The sequence below is a fragment of the Ptychodera flava genome, chromosome 16 (assembly GCF_041260155.1).
Source record: "Ptychodera flava strain L36383 chromosome 16, AS_Pfla_20210202, whole genome shotgun sequence".
Classification (NCBI taxonomy): Eukaryota; Metazoa; Hemichordata; class Enteropneusta; family Ptychoderidae; genus Ptychodera; species Ptychodera flava.
The window spans coordinates 30746985-30766090 of NC_091943.1; the positions used below are offsets into that span (position 1 = coordinate 30746985).

The 19106-nt window shown below is 37.0% G+C and overlaps 2 protein-coding genes across 2 annotated transcripts in view; one reads left to right on the plus strand and one right to left on the minus strand.

Moving 5' to 3' along the window:
- The window catches only part of LOC139114563 (uncharacterized), a 485747-nt gene that overhangs the window by 74798 nt on the left and 391843 nt on the right, over positions 1-19106 (plus strand). The window lies entirely within an intron of this gene.
- On the minus strand, positions 5603-14623 carry LOC139114575 (uncharacterized). Its single transcript, XM_070676383.1, has 7 exons — positions 14160-14623; positions 12117-12235; positions 11433-11499; positions 10342-10458; positions 9638-9820; positions 7863-7973; positions 5603-6969 (listed from the first exon to the last, which is right to left on the minus strand). Exons 1-7 carry the CDS (start codon positions 14322-14324, stop codon positions 6787-6789), a joined length of 945 nt encoding a protein of 314 aa, XP_070532484.1. The 5' UTR covers positions 14325-14623; the 3' UTR covers positions 5603-6786.

The window sequence follows — 19106 nt, forward strand, 5'->3', positions numbered from 1 at the left end:
AATAGCACATGAGGAATCTTACAGCCAAGCTTTACCATAAAAACCATATCACTTTGACCACTCTTTTAATTGACCACTCTATTTTTTTCCTCAAAAAGTAATCTTATTTTATCCTTACCAAGTCAACCATAAATGGAAATTAGAACTTTCTCTATCTCTATTTATTTGACCACCCTATTATGACAAACTATTATGAGCAATTTCTTTTAGATAACATAAATAGTGGTTCAGAATATCAAAGTTGGGATTCAGGAAAGTTGCCTTTACATGTTTTAATCCTCCAAGATGGTAAGCATTTCACTATGAACTGTCAAAAAAGTTGAACTTTCTGATAATTCAACACTAAAATTATTTTGGCTTTGATGATTTCCTAATTAATTCAATTATTTAAAATCATATTAATTATTTCTTTCTGGGTGAATTGATAGGGTTTATACAGTACAAGAATTACATACAATGTAAGTCAAATTTTGACCAAAAATGACAAAAAAATTCCTTAAAAATACACATTTGCATATTTCATCACAATTTGAACAAATCTAAGTTGGGTTATCCCTAGGGACCTGTATACCAAATAACAAAGCTGTCTGACCAGCGGTTATGAAGAAGAAGATTTTTTACCAAAAACACCTTTTTTGGCATTAATTTGCCTATTTTCAACAATATCAAAAAATAAAAAAAAAAGTTTCTCAAATCATATTTTTCATCTACACAACAAATATCAAATCAGTAAGTACTGCGGTTCTCAAGATATTTGAGTGGACGGACGCCTCACAAACGGACATACATACATACATACATACATACATACATACATACATACATACAGACTGACGACGGACGCCAGACGGATACCCATCCCAATAGCTTCTATAGACTATAGTCTATAGTAGCTAAAACATGGATGAACCTGGTAAAAGTATTCTCCTGAGATGATTCTTCTTTTGATGCGTGTGCATTTTATGAAATCTTTTTATTCGGTTTTTTTTGGTTTTTTTTAACTATATGAAGAAATTGCTAGTAATGTTACTTTCTACGATATCAAGCTGGCGAAACTTACAAGTTATCCAACATCACTACAGAAAGAGCAGTATTTTAAACAATCGCACTCATGGCGTACTTGGCTTCGCTACCTTTCAATCATAAAGCTTTATTTAAAAATGCAAAAATAAACACAAACTGCACCAACTTGACTATGAATAAACTTATCAATGTTACTTAGGCTGCATTCACAAATATTGGGGAGGGGGCTGGGGGAATGGTGATTTGTTCATTCAAATCCCCCCTCTGTATGCTCAAAATTTTTCAAGTCACTTAACTTCCCACCCCTCCATTTTACGGCCAGATATTTATAGGGATGTGCGCACAGATAGAAATAAACATGCATTGCGCAGTACAGCATGCATCTTCGCTTGCCAAGGTCCCTGTTCCGGGCATTTGTAGTGGACACGTAAGACCGGACGACTGCACGCAGATATTCAACCCTACTTTTTTGTGACGCACACACAAATATTCTGTAGTGGTTATAAAAATGTCATCAGTAGTTCGTAGAGCCCTGTACACAAATTCTTAAATTGGTGCATTTTTCCTGTGGCGATTCACCTTTTTTGTAATTTGTAAATGCATCGATGGACTTTTAGGATTTGTTAATCTAAGCCGACTGGAGTTTATCCAAATCTGGCTGGGGCAATGGTACCCATGAAGAGCGCCCAAAATGACGATTATGAGAGAGCACGCGTGCGATTTGTGAATTGCAGGCTACACTGAACCAAATAGTGAAAAACTGAGTTCAGTATCTTATCCCAAAATATTCTTTGAAAGTACAAGACATGACCTTGACGCTTGATGTTTTTTGTATCAACTGCAATCTCTGGTTTTTACGTCTTATTTATGTTGACATATGCAGTATTCAGTTTATCAACACAATCATATGTTTTATGTGCACATATTACTGTCAGTGGCATTTCAGTCCAGCCATAAATTGACATGTCAATATACGATAACACTGCTGCATATGCATGCTAAGTTACTAACTCTGTGTGAACAAGATTAAAACATTTTTAAAAACTACAAAAATGATGTTGATACACGATACAATGTTGAAAAACATACCTACTTATCATTCACATCTTTGTTGAACTCTATTGATAAATTCATTGTAAAATGACAATGCAGGTAGCCGTATAGGAATAGAAGTAAACTGTACCATTACATGATGCACTCTTTTTGTGTATCATAGTCGACTTTTTTTGTTAAAAGTGATAAACCTACTGTCCCTTTCGGCCATCGTTCATTGATAACTGTCAAATCTCCTGGTCTTCCATTTGTTGCTCTCTAGCCTGATCTTGTGTACAGGTATGTTTCACTGTCATGAGTGTCATATGACCTAAACAGACTTGTCCAAGTACATTAGAGTCATGCAGAGCTATCTCTGTCACTGTCAGTATGCAGTGACGGTGACACTACTGGTAGGCAGTAGTAGGGCTGTAGCTGTATTAACTTTTATAATTTTGACAAAATTTTGTTCAGTTTATCAACTGCGTTCTTGTTCTACTCCTTACAGCATGTTTGTCCAGTAGTCAGCTTGCTAACACGGCCTGTGCATGTGTACTGTGCGTTTGTATCATTGACAAATGACTTTCAGTCTGGACTCTAATTCATTTATCAACAATAGTGTTTACATATACTGGGTTTGTTGACCCATGGACAGTAGAGGCAAGGCTGTCTATGGTTGACTGAATATTGTGTGTTTCAGCATGCTGTAGGGAGACAGCAAGACACGGTTTTTGATACATTCAATCGAAATATTGAAAAAAATTATCAACAGTTGCAGCTCCTGTTCTGTTGTAAGACCTACTTGTTGTTTTCCTTATGAAAATTCAATGGCATGCATACTATTTTATATTTTTTCAAAATAAATGTCATGAAATGCAATAAAATTCTAGATTTTGTTTCATTATTACCAACATTAGAACTGTTTGATAACATAAATGACCTTCATTTTTATTAAATTACATTCCAAACTATGCATTCTGAAAATGTAAAAAAATAGGGAACCAAAATATTTTCTGTTCCCCCTTATGCTCAGATCAAATCCTTCAAGTCCCTCCTCTACTACCCCAGAATTTTCAAATTCTCCCCCATTCCTTCAGCAACCCAAACCCCACACCCCACCTCCAGTTCTTGTGAACGCAGCGTTTTTTTTTATAATCTTATCCCTCTAAGGACTGAAAATAAGTTTATTTCAGGTTGGCATGACGTCAAATTAACTGCCATACTTTTAGATTGAAAGTCAAAATATTCTATTCCAGTTTTCCATCTGAGATAGTACATGAGGGACCACCCTAGATCTGTTGTTAATGTCCAAGTTTGGTACCTAGCCATATTTGCATGTGGAAGCACGCTTTGAGATAAGATAACCCGAAGTTAGTCTAGGGTCCAGATCAACCCTGGGATTACTTTAGCTTAGGTCAACGCTGGGTTGCCACATGCATTTATTTTGATTACCGTACTCAGACAGGTTCCCCTACTTTTGAATTATTGGTCAAATTTGCGTGTGGCAGCACGATTACTCTACATGAGATAAAACGACCTATAGATGACTTTTCAGAACTGATTTTTACTATCAGACTGTGTAGTGTTGGTTAAAATTTTCATTCTGCAAAATTAGATATGCACCAGGATGTCTCATGGAGGGAATCGTCTGAGCTTTAATTCAATGTTCTTTGATCATAGAGCGACATGTCTTGACGGGTGCATGAGGACTTATTTTTTCAGGGGGGGTTTAAATCGTTTTGACATAGCAACATTTTCCAATGGTATTTGCTTTTATGACTTCAAATTGATTCGAATGAGTTTGAAGTCACAGGTTGGGTAACCATTAAATTTGATATTTCACCTTATGTTAGCTAATTATTTTACTTACACTTTGTAGATGTGGTGAGCGTTTGATGAACATCAACAGAGACTGCTAGAGATTCAAGTTTGGAAAACCTGTCCCAACTTGTTTGACTTTTTTGGATATAACAATGTGTTTTTCCTGATAGGCTCATGACTCATTAAAAGATAACAGTAGCTTGCTGTTAATACTGAGTGCTCTGTTGTCTTTGAAAATAACATTTTTCAGCAGTTGTCTTTCTCAGAATGCACCTAAGAACATTAAAATTTGTTAAATATTTTTCAATGTCGTACGAAAGGGAAATCCTATTCCCCCTCTCCTACTCCCTACTTGGCCTTCACCCTGCCTTTATCTCCGCTAATAAAATACATTCTGCTGAAAAGCTCGGTGGTGATTATATATTGACATTCTGTTTAAAGGGAAACGGTCGTCTGAACTGCGCCTGTGCGAGTTTCTTGTTTACAAACAATGCATTTCGTGCACGATTATCTAGATGCATCTCATCATCATAGCTGCAACATTTAAATTATACGATGTAGATTACGACAGACATGTTTTAACTTTCATCAATCACCATATACTTGAATACAGTGTCTACATTGGTCCCATGGGTTCCATACAACCTTTGAGCGCAGTTCCGATGACTGTATACCTTTAAAGCCCACATAGCTGCAAATGTGTAATAAACCAATCTCAAAGTATCCTTAGCTTTCCAAGTTTTCTTTGAATAAGACCCATTAAACTTTTAAGACTTAGAAGGTGTCTCACACTGTCATAAGTGTCAGAAGTGGCATTGAAATGTTATTTAACATCATTTTGGATTTCCCACCATTTTCAAAAACTAATCATATGACAGAGAAAATAAAGATTACAACAACAAAATGTTGGCCATCGTGTCTTGTGCATTTGAAGTAAAAGGCATCATACTTGTTTCTGGTATGATCATGACGGGTATGCGCAGTAAATACTGTGTTTTTTGTACTTTTCCGTGGGGGCCATTTTATGAGTGCGTACCCGTTTATTATTCAGCCTGTTAAAACGTGTAGGCATGGCCCAAATCAGCGAACAGTGGTACTTCTATACACGTCCTTCAGTAATACACGAACCAACTTCAATTTGAAAATAAAATCATGAAAATACTGCATAAAATTCGCAGCTATTGTAAGGTATGCACCTCGAAAGTGAAAGACTTAAACTTTTGCTCAAACTTTCCTCAGTGAAACTTTCAACCATTCTCTTACCAAAGCAAGAATAAAAATCAGGGTCACCTTGCAAACTTTGGTACTAGAGAGACAAATAACTTGTGATTTCTCGATATTTGAAATCCAAAATGGCCGCCATGCCTGTGTTAACTCTATGGAGAAAAAATAAAATTTTTGATTCTTGAAAAACTAAGATGGTGAAAACTTTTCTTTCACCAAGAGCTTCAAAACGAGCCCCACAAGTGGTAGGTCAGAAGAAAATTGATAAAATTTGAAGGCCTGAATTTTTGTCCCCGAGGTGCGTTCGACCTTAAGTTGAGGAAGCTCTGATTTATTCAAGAGCTTCTTTGTTTCTTAGTTTTTCACTCATCATCCATCCTAATGAGTCATGACTACGTAATGACTATAGTATTTTTCCGATTATAGGCCATTGATGGGGAATGAAATGCAGGACAAAATGAATGTGGTTAGACAGGCTATAAAAACACATCATTCTCAGTACTTGTGGTAAATCCACCTTGCAAGATTTTGTTTTTTATTGGTTGATGAAAGTCCTTTTGAAGATTTCACCATGATATCACTGAAACCATAGTACAAGTGACTCTACTCTCTATGCTGAAACACACTAGGGAAAGAAAGGCTGTACGGATATCAGCCCTGAGTGTAATTCCAGGGCAAAATAGATTTGGCAGATAAACTGCGAATGATCACAATTGTTACTTGTAGTGATTATGCAGAACCATGCCCATTATAAAAAACTCACCCAAACATGATGTTAAAGGCCAGGGACTTGATCCCCGGGATCAAGTTTGTTCTAGTCTGTAAGCTAGGATTATGGAGTGTCATAGCCTTTTGTTTTCCATTGAAATTGTCATCTAGTGAGTAAAATTTCCTTGCAAGACAATCTGACGCCAACACGGGCCTTTAATCAAGGTCACTCGCCTAATCAGCTGGCATTTAGGTGTAATGTAGACTGACCTCAGTTGCTTGGCCTTTCTCAGCAGTATATACTGGCTGGCCAAGTCGTTCACCCCTAAATCTACGAAATAGCCTACCACTAACACGACGGCCTGCTAAAGAGCACTCCTTCAGTTCATTTTGTTTTGATATTTACATGTACATGCCCACAGACTTGGAGCAATTTTTAAGTGTATAATTAATTCACTCTTTGTTTGACATTAAATCTGTTCAAACAAATCAATTTCTGTTTAATCTCATAAGATTAATTTCCCTTTACTTTTGAAACATTTTAAGTTGAAATGACTGAAGTAGTTTTTTTTTAAACTTTTAATGTTAAGTACCAGATGAGCAACTTTCCTTTTATCAAAATAATTTTACTGAATGAAAAGAAAATTCCTTTGCTTTTGTGGTGTAAGACTTATGGTATACGGTACATTATTATTCTGAATATGGTATGCATACTGAATACTATAAGGATGATTTTGGAATTGCTGATGAATTTCCCAATATTATTATGTCGATTTTGTCTTTGTTTCGGTGATAATTTGTGAAAATAGAGTCAGCTGATAGACAGATTCGGTTTACTTTGATGCCCCTTGTCATTTTCAAGATTTTGAAACTATTTTGATTGTTCTTCTCCATTGATTGATGTAGTATATTTATGTTGCATATCACAGATTCGTGTGATGTACCTCTGACATCTGATCACACAATGTGCTCTGAAAGTCAATACTTGTATGTTGCACTAAATCTCTGCTGCAGGTACACATCATTGGTGATTGGTGGATATTTGTTACTGCCATCAACACAGGTGACGACATGAGTGTTGTCTGGGTGATGGAAGAAGGCTATCGACCGTCGAAGCGAACGCTTGGCCTCTTCAGATTCCGGCACGACTACACGATGCACCTGCATCAGAAGCAGATAGTTTCATATGTAAGGGGAGACATTGTCAATTTCCTTGGGATAATTTTACTTTTTGTTAATCTCCAAATTCAACATGTTTTCAGATAAACATTTATAATGAAAAATTTGTTCATAAAAATCTCATTTTATTGTCCTATTCCCACCCAAAAAAATAAACAAGGTGACAGGAGGAAAGATTCTTGCTGACATAACATTTACATGCACTAGATGCACTCGGACAGCCAATCAGTTTATTGAGGCAATATGTACACTCTACATGTACATGTATGTTTAGACCATGAAGGTAAGTAGAGCCCGAAGCAGCTTATCAGCGGCTTCAGTTTCATGGTGAATATACTCAAACAGATTGTAAATCGCTTTCCGATTGGTCATGCAGCTTTTCTGGCCAATGTGCAAGATTTGAATGCATTCTGCTGAGGTAGAGGGTCAGATGAAGTGAAGGCAGCTATATATCAGCTGATCAGAGCAGCAAAGAACAAGGAAACATCACCATCTCTAACATCTACGATCTACATCCTGATGGCTTAGGATATTTTACACTGCCAACAGGGAGATCACTGGCTTCTGTGTAGTCTCTCCTCAATTACACATTCACATAGGATTGTTAATAAATCATAATCTAACCTTCCAGTCAGCACCTCCAGAGAGGTCTTTCTGAACAAGAGACTTGCATCAGCTGTCTCTGCTTCCTTAAATATGTTAGCACTTGACATGAAAATACCCTTTATATGCATTTGAGAGATACCTTTATTAGTAAATTGCTATAATAACTGTCAAATTTATCAGAGATATGGTTTTCATATATAAAATTATTTGAATTAGCATTGGAAAATTCAAATGAAAAATTGAAGACACTCAGGAAGAGAAGTACTTACAGTGGAAACCAACTTATCTGACGTCCATCTTTGCATTAAATCACCGATATTCAAAACTATTGCACCGTCTATTGGTGTTGCCGGAATAAATTCACCATTTTTTGCTCGAACCTGAAAAAAAGGCATTACAAATGACACAGTCAGCACCTCCATAGACACTGAAAGAATATATGACACAGTAAAACTGACAGGGTGCACATGTTGGAAACATACCACTTTTGCTATTAAGTCACCTTTGTGACAAGATATTGATGTTTAGAAATTTTTACTGCTGTTACACTTCATTATTGGCTTTATTCAATGCCAGTCACTTATGTTGAAATTGAATGGAATTAATGCAGTTTATGTTTTTGAATTCAGAGGATCATCTTGAATATACATGATCTTGTATGCCGATTTCAAAGGATGCCCTTCAATCATGAGGTCTTATTACAGTGGATTTCAGATTAGTACAGCAAAGGTGTTTGACACTGGTATGGTGCATGTACAATACACGATCAACTTGTGTATCGCAACAAATTTCCAAGTCACAGACTCAGTGAATTAATAAAGTAAACCAACACGGGGGAACTGTGTCTGGAAAGATGGCTGAACTCTTAATTGGACTTGACCTACAATGTACAGCTGTTTTCAGGAACAAAAGGTGAAAGTTAAAGCCCCAATAGCTGCTAATTTTATGCATTATTTTCATGATTTTATTTTCAAACCAGAGTTGGTTCGTTTAAATGTACTTACTAAAGGACGTGTATTGAAGTATCACTGCTCGCTGATTTTGACCATGCCTACACGTTTTAACAGGCTTAATAATAAATGGGTGCCGCACCCATAAAATGGCGCCCCCACAGGAAAATACAAAAAACAGTATTTCCTGCACATATACATCGTGATCATACCAGAAACAAGCATGATGCCATTTACTTGAATGCATAACACACAATGGCTAACATTTGTTGTACATTGTAATCTTTATTTTCTTTGTCATATGCTTCATTTTTATAAAGGCGGGAATGCCATCCTCAACACTCATGGCAGCGTTATACACTTTTTTAGTCTTTAATGGGTCTTATTCAAAGAAAACTCTTGGAAAATTAAGGATATTTTGAGATCGGTTTATTAAACATTACATGCAGCAATTGGGGCTTTAAGAGATTTTGTTCTCTGCTCAGTAAAAGAACACACAATACCACACATTTTACTGCACTGCACCTCACATTACAGAATGAGTAAATAAAGTGCAAACACCTGAACATACTTTTGAATTATTGGTAACTTTAGGTGAGAATAAAATCTGCCAACAGTTGCACAGTAGATGAAGTGAAATCCAAAGATCAGTTATCTGTCTAAACAGACTTGCCCCATGCTTGTTTACCATAATCGATGAATGGGTTGATGACTTTGAAATGTGTTGTGATACCGAAACCAATCGTTTATATTGTATCTGACATACAACATGTCTGTCTCACACACTGAGTTGTTGTATCTAAATTGCCCTATGTTACTCTAGATTTTTTATCATATTGGTGAGTATTTATGCAAGTCATAACAATAGTAGATTAAACATTCAACTTGAGGAATCCTTGTTCCTTCATTTTTTCTGTGAGATTTACCGAGAGCAATTGGTACAGATGATCAATGTAGGAAAAAACAACTCTATCTGGTTGACTTACAGCCTCGGTCAAATACATCTGCTTCACTACATATGGTAAAGAAACAGTTTGAAACTACATTATATAAAGAGAACAGAATTCAAATATGTACTCTGGTTGATATCTCACCTCCAGACCACCCTGACTGTCTTGAAAAAGAAGTGTGATGGAGCCATAGTCTGAGTGTTCTCCACAGCGGATCTGATTAACTTCCACATTTTCTGGTACAGGCGGATAATATAAAAATCTCATTGCAGTATCGCTGTGAGGGCCACCAATTCCTTCATGTGCTTTTACAAACAGATATGGATCCTATATGGAGACAGATACATCAAACAACCATTACAGCAAAGTCAACAAGTTGCTTGCAACAAACCAAAGCGTTACATTTCAAGTTTGTAACAATTCCATTAAATGTATGTTGTGCACACTTTTGTTATTTCATAAATTGAAACTCAGAAGTTAACACATGAAGTGGACTTTAAAGTGAAGAGGATAATTTGAGATTTGGATGCGTTCCATCAATAAAAGACTACTACTGAAGCTAAGGTAACTTTGATATCTTTCCAGTATGTCCTAATCATCACCTAATTTCTTGGTAAGGAGAACTGCAATTGAAAAAAAATTCAATACGACATTTACTGTTATTCAAAGTTAACCCTTCTACCCCCATTATCATGCATATAGTTGCACCCAATCCATTCAAAACAATTGGGTTGTAAGTATGGCAATGAAAAGGTTAATTGGATTTCACCTTTGTAACATGGAGAACTGTGCATTATAAAGGGTATCCTTACAGTATTACAAATAAACATGAATTGCATGAACATTACCTCTAGATTGAGACCTCTGGCCATAACTTCTAATACGCGGTTACTCAGTTGCTTGCACTGGTCATAGAAATTCACTGCACATTTTGTAAATTCTGGTAACTCTCCATCCGGCATCCTCTAGAAGATACAAAATAAAGTACAGAATATTGGTCACCTTGTGGCATTTTTTGTTATGTTTTACATGCTAAAGGCCCTCTACAAAATTGCAGCCTCCTTTATCTGGTCAGTGGCGATATGTTGTTGCTCACATGTGGTACATGTACAAAGCCTGTGCACAGTAAGTGAGGCTACCCACAATTCTCCATGATCCGTACACACGGAGATCACCCACTGAACTGAAGCAAATTTCTTCTGTACACAGAATAGCTCGGTCCATATTTCAAAATTCTGGGACCATAGTTTTGATAATCATAGTTCTCTAATTTCTCACTGTGAATAATGAGAAGATCAACCCTTTTTCCGCAGAGGAGATAGAAATTTTGTGATTTTGTCAACATAGATTTTTGACAGCCATACACAATATTTTCAAGGAAACTAAGGGAATAAGTTGCATCTGTGTTGGCAAAAGAAAGGATATTGATTTTTTTGAATGTTTGTAACAAAGGAAATTAACATGTCTGACAGGTGGTACGATGAGACCATCTTAGTTGCTGATAACTTTGCTTTGACAAGTGTACAATTTTTAACATCTTCAAACATCGAATTCTTATTCAATTTACTCCTGAATTTTAAACATGATCAATAATTTTGGATCATAGATGTAACCAAAAATCCTTTAATTGTGATAAAATTGAAGAGGCCTTTAGCAAATGATGTCTGAGCACACAAATCAAGGGGAATTGTGGGTAGTCTCACTTACTGTGCTGTGAACAAAGGTCAAACCTGTCACATTTGACAACAGTCATATTTCAGAACTGTCAATTTTTCTCCGCATCTTCACTCAAACAAAACACGTTTGATTTTGGAAACAGTCACACAACCAAGCTGAACACTCTTGAAGGGTGGTTTCACAAGACAATTTTAGTAACTTTGCATGTAACACAGTTCCTGTGTGTGAACAACTAAGTTTGATAATAAACCGAGTGACTTACCCCTGTTGCATCTCTAGGAACATAATTAAAACATTCCTTGATGTCACCCGGTCTCTCAGGATTTAATCTGTGAAATAACAAATAAGATAATCAGACTGAAAAAAGAAGTTGTCAGAAAAGTGGTACTTTCAAAGTGTTTATTTGTCTCCATCAAAAAAATTGCCATGTTAGCAATTGGTCAAGATTTTCCCAAATCGGAAAATTATTCACAACGCGGTATCAAAATTCAAAATTTAAAAATGATCTTTACTATGTTGTTGGAAGTTGTCAGCCATCTCTCTCCCACAAAGTCAAAAGTTAAGATGATAAGAAATAATACCAACATCAAGTACATAATAAAATCTTGTCTCTTAGGCTAGAAGTCTACTCCTTTTCAGGCATTTTTTGTAAATTTATTTGAGAGGTTAGCTAAACAAGTCAAAACCTTGACACACACTGAAAGAGCATTTAACAATATATACTTTCATAACTGCCTAGTACTATAGTAGCAGAACAGGTCAAGAAAATATACACTAATAATCACATTTAGCATTACATGAGTCAATGGGCGATTTTTGAGACAAATTTCACAAACACATTTGCACAGCAACTTTCAATAAAAGTAGACTGTTATATCGATGTTGACATGCAACATAACTTTTTTGGATTTCTGTTCTGAGAAAAATAATTGCCACAATCACTTACTTTTCCCGCTCACATTCCACGTATCCATGATTACTTGATTTGTCCGGCCTTTTGTATTTCATCTTCACATCTTTTGGGAGTTCAAAGAATTTTCTTGACTGTGTGAATGCATTGTCAATCTGATGGTGAATTATTGAAAAAATAGGACACGTGCGTTGATGTCAACAGCATGGATAGTGATTGCAGGTTTTGTTAGTACATGTCTATGGCATATGTGCCAATTTGGCTGTCAGCCAACTAACTTTGTCTGTTTGTGTATTTGTGCTTTCCCTTATTGCTGCAGCTTTTAGCTGGATCCCATGACATGAGATTTTTATAGTTTTAATCAGAATCATAATATCAATAGTACCAATTCATATTTCCTGTAGGCATAATTTTGGAAAATCCTAACCCCCCCCCTCCCCACAACAAAAAAATATTGGATGAGAATTTAAGACTGATATTGCACATTAGCCCTACAAAACCTTTCTGGAGCATTATGACAGTGCCACAAAGTGATAGTTATCATTAGATGCCAGTTGGTTTAACTGTAGCAGCTACTTGTGTATACTGGCAAGTTTCTATCTACATGTAAATATAGCAACAGTTAAATGATATGGCTTTGAGGTTAGCAGGGCTGACCCCTACCACAAACAATAGCCTGCAAACTTAATGCTGCATAATGTGGATAAGACTGTAATACCAAGGACACTGAAGGACTGTGAAGGACGGCCTTTTTGATTATAGAAAGGATTAGAACAGTGTTTTCAGTCCAGAATTGAGTGAAGGACAGCGTATAACCTCTTAAGAGCAGGGACCATATACTGTGTTATACACACAAATGGTTGAAGGCCAGCATTCAATATAGGGCGAAGGACACAATTGGGTAAAAGGGCAGATTTTCACTGCAAAATAGGGCGAAGGAAAATTATTAGTGCAGAATATGCTGAGTGACAGTAGTTTCATTACAGTGTAGGTTGAAAGACCATTATCAGTACACTACAGAATAGGGTGAAGGACAGGATATTCATGACCGTATAAGGTGAAGGATAGTATTTTCACTGCAAATAGAGCCAAGGACAATGTTATTGGTCACAGGCGCTTGTGGTCTGGGTACATGTAGTCTGCTTGATCAATCGATCGTCTATCAATCGCGTACTCGTTGCTTTGCCTTCTTGTGCCACTGTATTTTAGTTGCGGCAGAGGGCCGGGCAGAGTTATATTGAGTAGGGGTACGTACGCGCTCGATCCACAGGGGACTCGTACTTGTTGTTTATTTGTGTCTGTTTGTTTGTATGTTTGTGTTTGTTTATTTGTTATTTTTAATAAAATAACAGCGAAAAGCTGTTTTGTTAATATTTGTCAATAAAGAGCAGTTTATTTATTTGTTTGTTTATATATTTGTTTGTTTGTTTGTTTGTTGATACGTATTTGCGATGGTTAGGGTTAGGGTTAGGCTTAAGTCAGGGTTAGGGTTAGGGTTATATAGAGGGAGTGAATAAGTCTAACCCTAACCCTAACCCTAACTTAAGCCTAACCCTAACCCTAACTTAAGCCTAACCCTAACCCTAACCATCGGAAATACGTATCAACAAACAAACAAACAGACAAACAAATAAATAAATAAACAATAAATAATAAATAAATAAACTGCTCTTTATTGACAAATATAACAAAACAGCTTTTCGCTGTTATTTTATCAAAAATAACAAATAAACAAACACAAACACATACACACAAACAAACAGACACAAATAAACAACAAGTACGAGTCCCCTGTGCTCGATCCATCGAGCAGACTACCCAGTGTAGCAGCGCCTGCGCTCGCAAGTTTTAATGGCGTGACCTGAGAACGATGGGGTCAAAATGGTTTGAAACAGTCATTGAGATACGAACTACGACAGGTTTCGAAAAAACTTGACCTAGAGCTCCTGTCCTTAGAGAGGAGCAATTGAGAGCAATGAAATCAGAGGGCGTTATAATTCCCAACGAACCAATTTTGTGTGGAAGTTCGGATGAAAGAGGTCACTTGAATGTGCTACATCCACGACGTCACGCACGTACCTCGCTTTGCGGAATTCCATGATTCACCAAATAAAGAAATCCAATTGATGCTAAGGCGTTGTGGACATCTTCAATGAGGTTTTCTATTCCAGTGTCGTCAGGAGAACTTCTGCTTAAACTGTAAGCAGAAAAATCGACAACAGGTATTCCCGTTGTGTCTGTCATGTCGCTGCCTTACTGCCCCCGGCCACCGCACGGTAGCACACTACTGCTGCCAGCAGCAGCGGTTTTCAGCCTCAAGTAGGTTGCCTCAAGAGCTCAGGTAATCTGCTGCTACAGGTCAGCTGGTCTACAGATCAAAAGGTGGACTATTGACAGCCCTTTTTGGTATAGTCTCTCGCATATACGGGTATGGAATGGATAGACGAAGGGCCCAAGGCCGCGAGGCGAGGGAAGAGGATGTTATGAGCCGCAGCGCCCTCGCCGACAATAAAGGAGAAACCGCAGTTGACTGACAGGCCGGGCTGACAGATGAAGCCACAGAGGATGATGCGTTATCAGTCATAGCAAGAAAGTGTAAATAATAATGATTTTGAGTACTTTTGATAAATTTAATATTCCTACCATTATTGTATACTTAAAAAAGCACCCTTCTGCACTTTAATCCTGTAAATAATACTATTTAGAGAGTCTGTCGAGGCAGTACAGTAGCAAGTTACTGCGCAATGCTGCTGCTGTAACTATATTGACTATATTTCTGAGGGTGTACGCTGCAGCTGCTTTTATTTGACATAAATATTGATCATCATTCAGGATTCGAGTGTTTAGGGTACTTTTGTAAATATACAATAATGAAGAATAATATTTTATTAAGAATAATATTCATAATTATAAATTTACTAATAACAGGGTCTGTACCAGAACTGCGTGAATTTGGCATGGAAACTAACTTCATTCAGGATTCTAGTGCAGTAAATATAAATCACCAATTCAAAGAGTCTTGTAAACTACCGGTAATCTCATAAAAGAGTTAACTAGCGTATTGCGTTCTCAACATGTCTCCTCATACTAGTGTATATGTTCGCTTGCCAAGGTCTCACTTGTCCCCGGGTAGCTTGAAGCTCTCTTAAATCAGTTTATAGTCAGGGAGCGTTCGGTTATTACGGCCGGGGGTGGGCCGACAAAATCCAGGGGGGATCACCTTAAATTTGAAAACTGCAAAGAGGGGTAATGCATTTTGCAAACAGCACAGACGAGGGGGTCACTTAATTTTCATAAGCATCCGTCCCGTAAAGCAGTTTCAGAGTTCAAAACTATTCTGGTGGATAAAAATGATTCGCTGCATCTAATCAAGTACATTAAGATGAATAATCGAATGTCTGTAAATACATAGATTTAGCTAGTTAAGTATTAGAAAAAAAACATTCATAGTTTCCTCATAGACAACAATGTATAGTGAATCTACATTTCGGTGAAATTCCAAAATCAAATTTCTTGCACACATATCCACTTGCAACTACCCTAGTCTAATCAAGTACATTAAAATAAATTATCAAACGTCTATAAGTACACAGATTTAGCTTGTTTTGTATAGGGAAAAATTATTCATAGTTTCCTCGTAGATTCCCATGTATAGTGGATGAACATTTTCAGTGAAATTCCAAAATCAAATTTCTTGTTCACATAATATGCACCTATAACTACCATATTCTAATCAAGTACAATGTTAATTATCCAACGTCTGTATATGCACAAGTTAGCAAGTTTTTCATCGGAAAAGAATTATTCACAGTTTTTATCATAGAGACTCCCATGTATAGTGGATGAACATTTTCGGTGAAATTCCGAAGTCAAATTTTTTGTACACATACCAGTTGTAACAACCTTATTCCAATTAAATCCATTTATGTCAATTATCAAATGTCTATAAATGCATAGATATTGCTAGTTTTGTATTGAAAAAGTATTATATAGTTTTCTCATAGACTACTATGTATGGTGAATCAACATTTACGGTTGATTATCAATTAAATCCAAATATCAAAATTTTGTAAACACACACTCTTGCGCAAAGAAATTGCGGATCACCTGCATATTTCTGTCCAATCCCTTTGAGGGGGAATTTCATAATTATAGCAAAGCAGAAAGGAAAATTTCAACATTAACACATTGTGAGTTTGTAAGGGGGGGTCATTTGAAAAAATCTGAGAATCTCTTTTTGGATTCTATCGTCCTCCCCAGGCGTTTGAGTGTGTAGCATTACTCAAGCAATGGGGGTATGAAATTTTTGTTATCTTGAAAGGGGGATTCTCAATTTTTTTGTGCAATGGGTAGAAGTGCACTTATTTTGACTGATGCACAGGAAGAATTTGCCGGCCCACCCCAGCCATAATAACTGAACTCGCAATTTTTTCCTTTGCATTTTAAAGTTGGAGATGAAACTTCGTTTAACTCAGTTACTGAGAGACATAAGTCGAACTAAACGACCCGTCGACCCGTGCGAGCGGCCAATGACTAGTATACGGAGAGCACCGAGCGCTGGAGTAAAATGTTTAAGTGCCGAACAATACTGGCGATTAGTATGTTTATTTTATGAGTTTTGGTCATTTTGGAACTGCAGCGCGCTGCAATGATCACCAAAGGTACTAAGTTAGTCTGTTTGGCTACGTTTGCTGCTTTTACAGGGCTTTTTCGTCCATTGCCTGATCTTGACAGTCTTGAACACGTTTGGCTCGCCCTGGAACAACTTGCTAATAATTGGATGCGGTCCCCGTCCATCTTCCGAAGGGACCGCCGGAAAAACAAAACGTGTTTTTCATCCTCACGCGCATCGTATCAGCCATAAGTACAAAACAAAGAGTTAAACGAAGTTTCATCTTCAACTTTAAAATGCAAAGGAAAAAATCGCGACTTTTGAAGATAACTGACTCCTAATATATTTTTGACACAGTTTGAAAATGAAAGTTTCCCCGAAACAATGGTAATATGAACATATATTGAAATTCTCTCATTTGTGATTTCAAGTCGTCAGTTTGATATTCAGGGCTAAAAAGCGAAAATAAATTTAAAATTACTTTTACAGTGAGTTAGACTCAACAGTTTCTCAGTATCAACATGTTTTGTCTGCAACAATCACGCTCGTGAAAATATACTTTGCCCGTAGAAATATCACAAATCCAAATCATAATCTTTGTACTACTGAACACATTGTACTCACACAGGTAACCATGTAAGTTGATGGCCATGCGCAGTTAGGGAGGACAAAGGTGTGCAGTTTGACCTCATTCAGTGCTGTGTAGTCCTTCACCTCGTGAGCAAACGTGTCCAGTAAGAACTTTGATCACTCTAGGAAAATGGCGGTTTTTAACCTCGAAAACGACGCTTTCCGATCTTATGTCACTTGTGGCACTGTCTCGGTCGTCAAGATGATTTTCTTGTCCCCAACGACGGCCGTTTTAAGAGTCAAGAACAAGGTTGGTTGTCATGCGTTCTCGTACGGTAACAGTAATGGTCGGGGGATTGTAACACATCACCACGATGTTCCAATAGACTCGCAGCACATGCAATCATCTATCTTGTGTCATTCAAGGGTTAATTGTTCAAAGTCCGTGATGATAGGACTGTTCTCATAATATTGACAGGTTAAATAAATTTCTGCCGTTTTACAAAATTATTGAAAATTTTCGTCATCACCTCCGTGCAGGATCGAAGTCATGGATTGTCACGTGTATCGTACTTTGTTTGACAGGCCTTCTCAAATCCTGAAGATGCCGGAAAACATGGAGGGCCTGGGTTTAAATCGAAGATCAGTGAAGCGGTCGAACGAGTGAGAAGGTAATGATCGAGAAGAAGTGAATCCTGTAGAATGCATCTAAAAGACAGTAGAGTCCCTTACATCTATTTTGTCATTTGCGAAGATCAGGGTACTTATTTGCGAACTGAAAAGAGAAATAAGATGCTCGCCATTTTGTTTTCAAGAAAATTAAGAGTTTACTTTTTCCGCGTAGACAGGTATAGGCTCTCGTTTTAATTTTATATATCGCTACATGTCAAACAATTTTGTCTTCTGATCTGAAACCTAACATGGTGACCCTCGATTTTTACAGTTTCTTAGACAAAGAGAACAGTTTAATAATTATGTAAAACGTTGAAGTAGGCCTAAATCGCAAAAATTATATGTTAGAGGTCACACGGAAAAGTTGCTTAAATGGACAAAGTCGGCCATTCTTCATGAATTTTGTTTGATACGAGATACTACTTATATTCTTTGACATGTTGAAAGATACTGAATGAATGGGTGACCATACATATATTCGACCCCGGTTTTAAACACGATACATGAAACCATCGCGAAAATGAATTAATGGTCATGACCATTAATTCATTTTTGCGATGGTTTCATTTAATTTGTCAAAAACCGGAGTCGAATATAAGCATGGTCACCCATTCATCCAGTATTTTTCAACATGTCAAACAATATAGGGCCTAAGTAGTATATCGTATCAAACAAAATTCATGAAAAATGGTCGACTTTGTCCCGTTAAGGCTTAGATGACGAGAAGTCAGAGGTGAAATCACAGAATAGACTGCAGTACCACTTTTAAAATCTCACATTGGAATGTGTCCATGGTTGACCGTTATCTACTGTAAATCGACCCAGCTCATACTGGGTCACCGTGCATGGTCACACAAAACGAATCGTCCGTAGTTTTCCGCTCCCACGTGTCAAAGGTTCGTGACAGTCGAGTGATGTTGAAGCCTCGACCAATCATGTGCATTAAAAAACCGTACACGGTTTAATTTTTGCCATTTCGATCAGTATCAACCTGTTCGTCGGAATTAGTGTGCTGTCCGATGGGTACGGGCGATCTACACAATAGATCGTTCAATTACATGTCCGTAAAAAGAAAAACTGGAGCACCCTGTATAAATCACCAGAACTTATTTCCTTTTAAGATTTTTCAAATAGAATAATATTAGCATATATATTATTATCACTAATCTAAT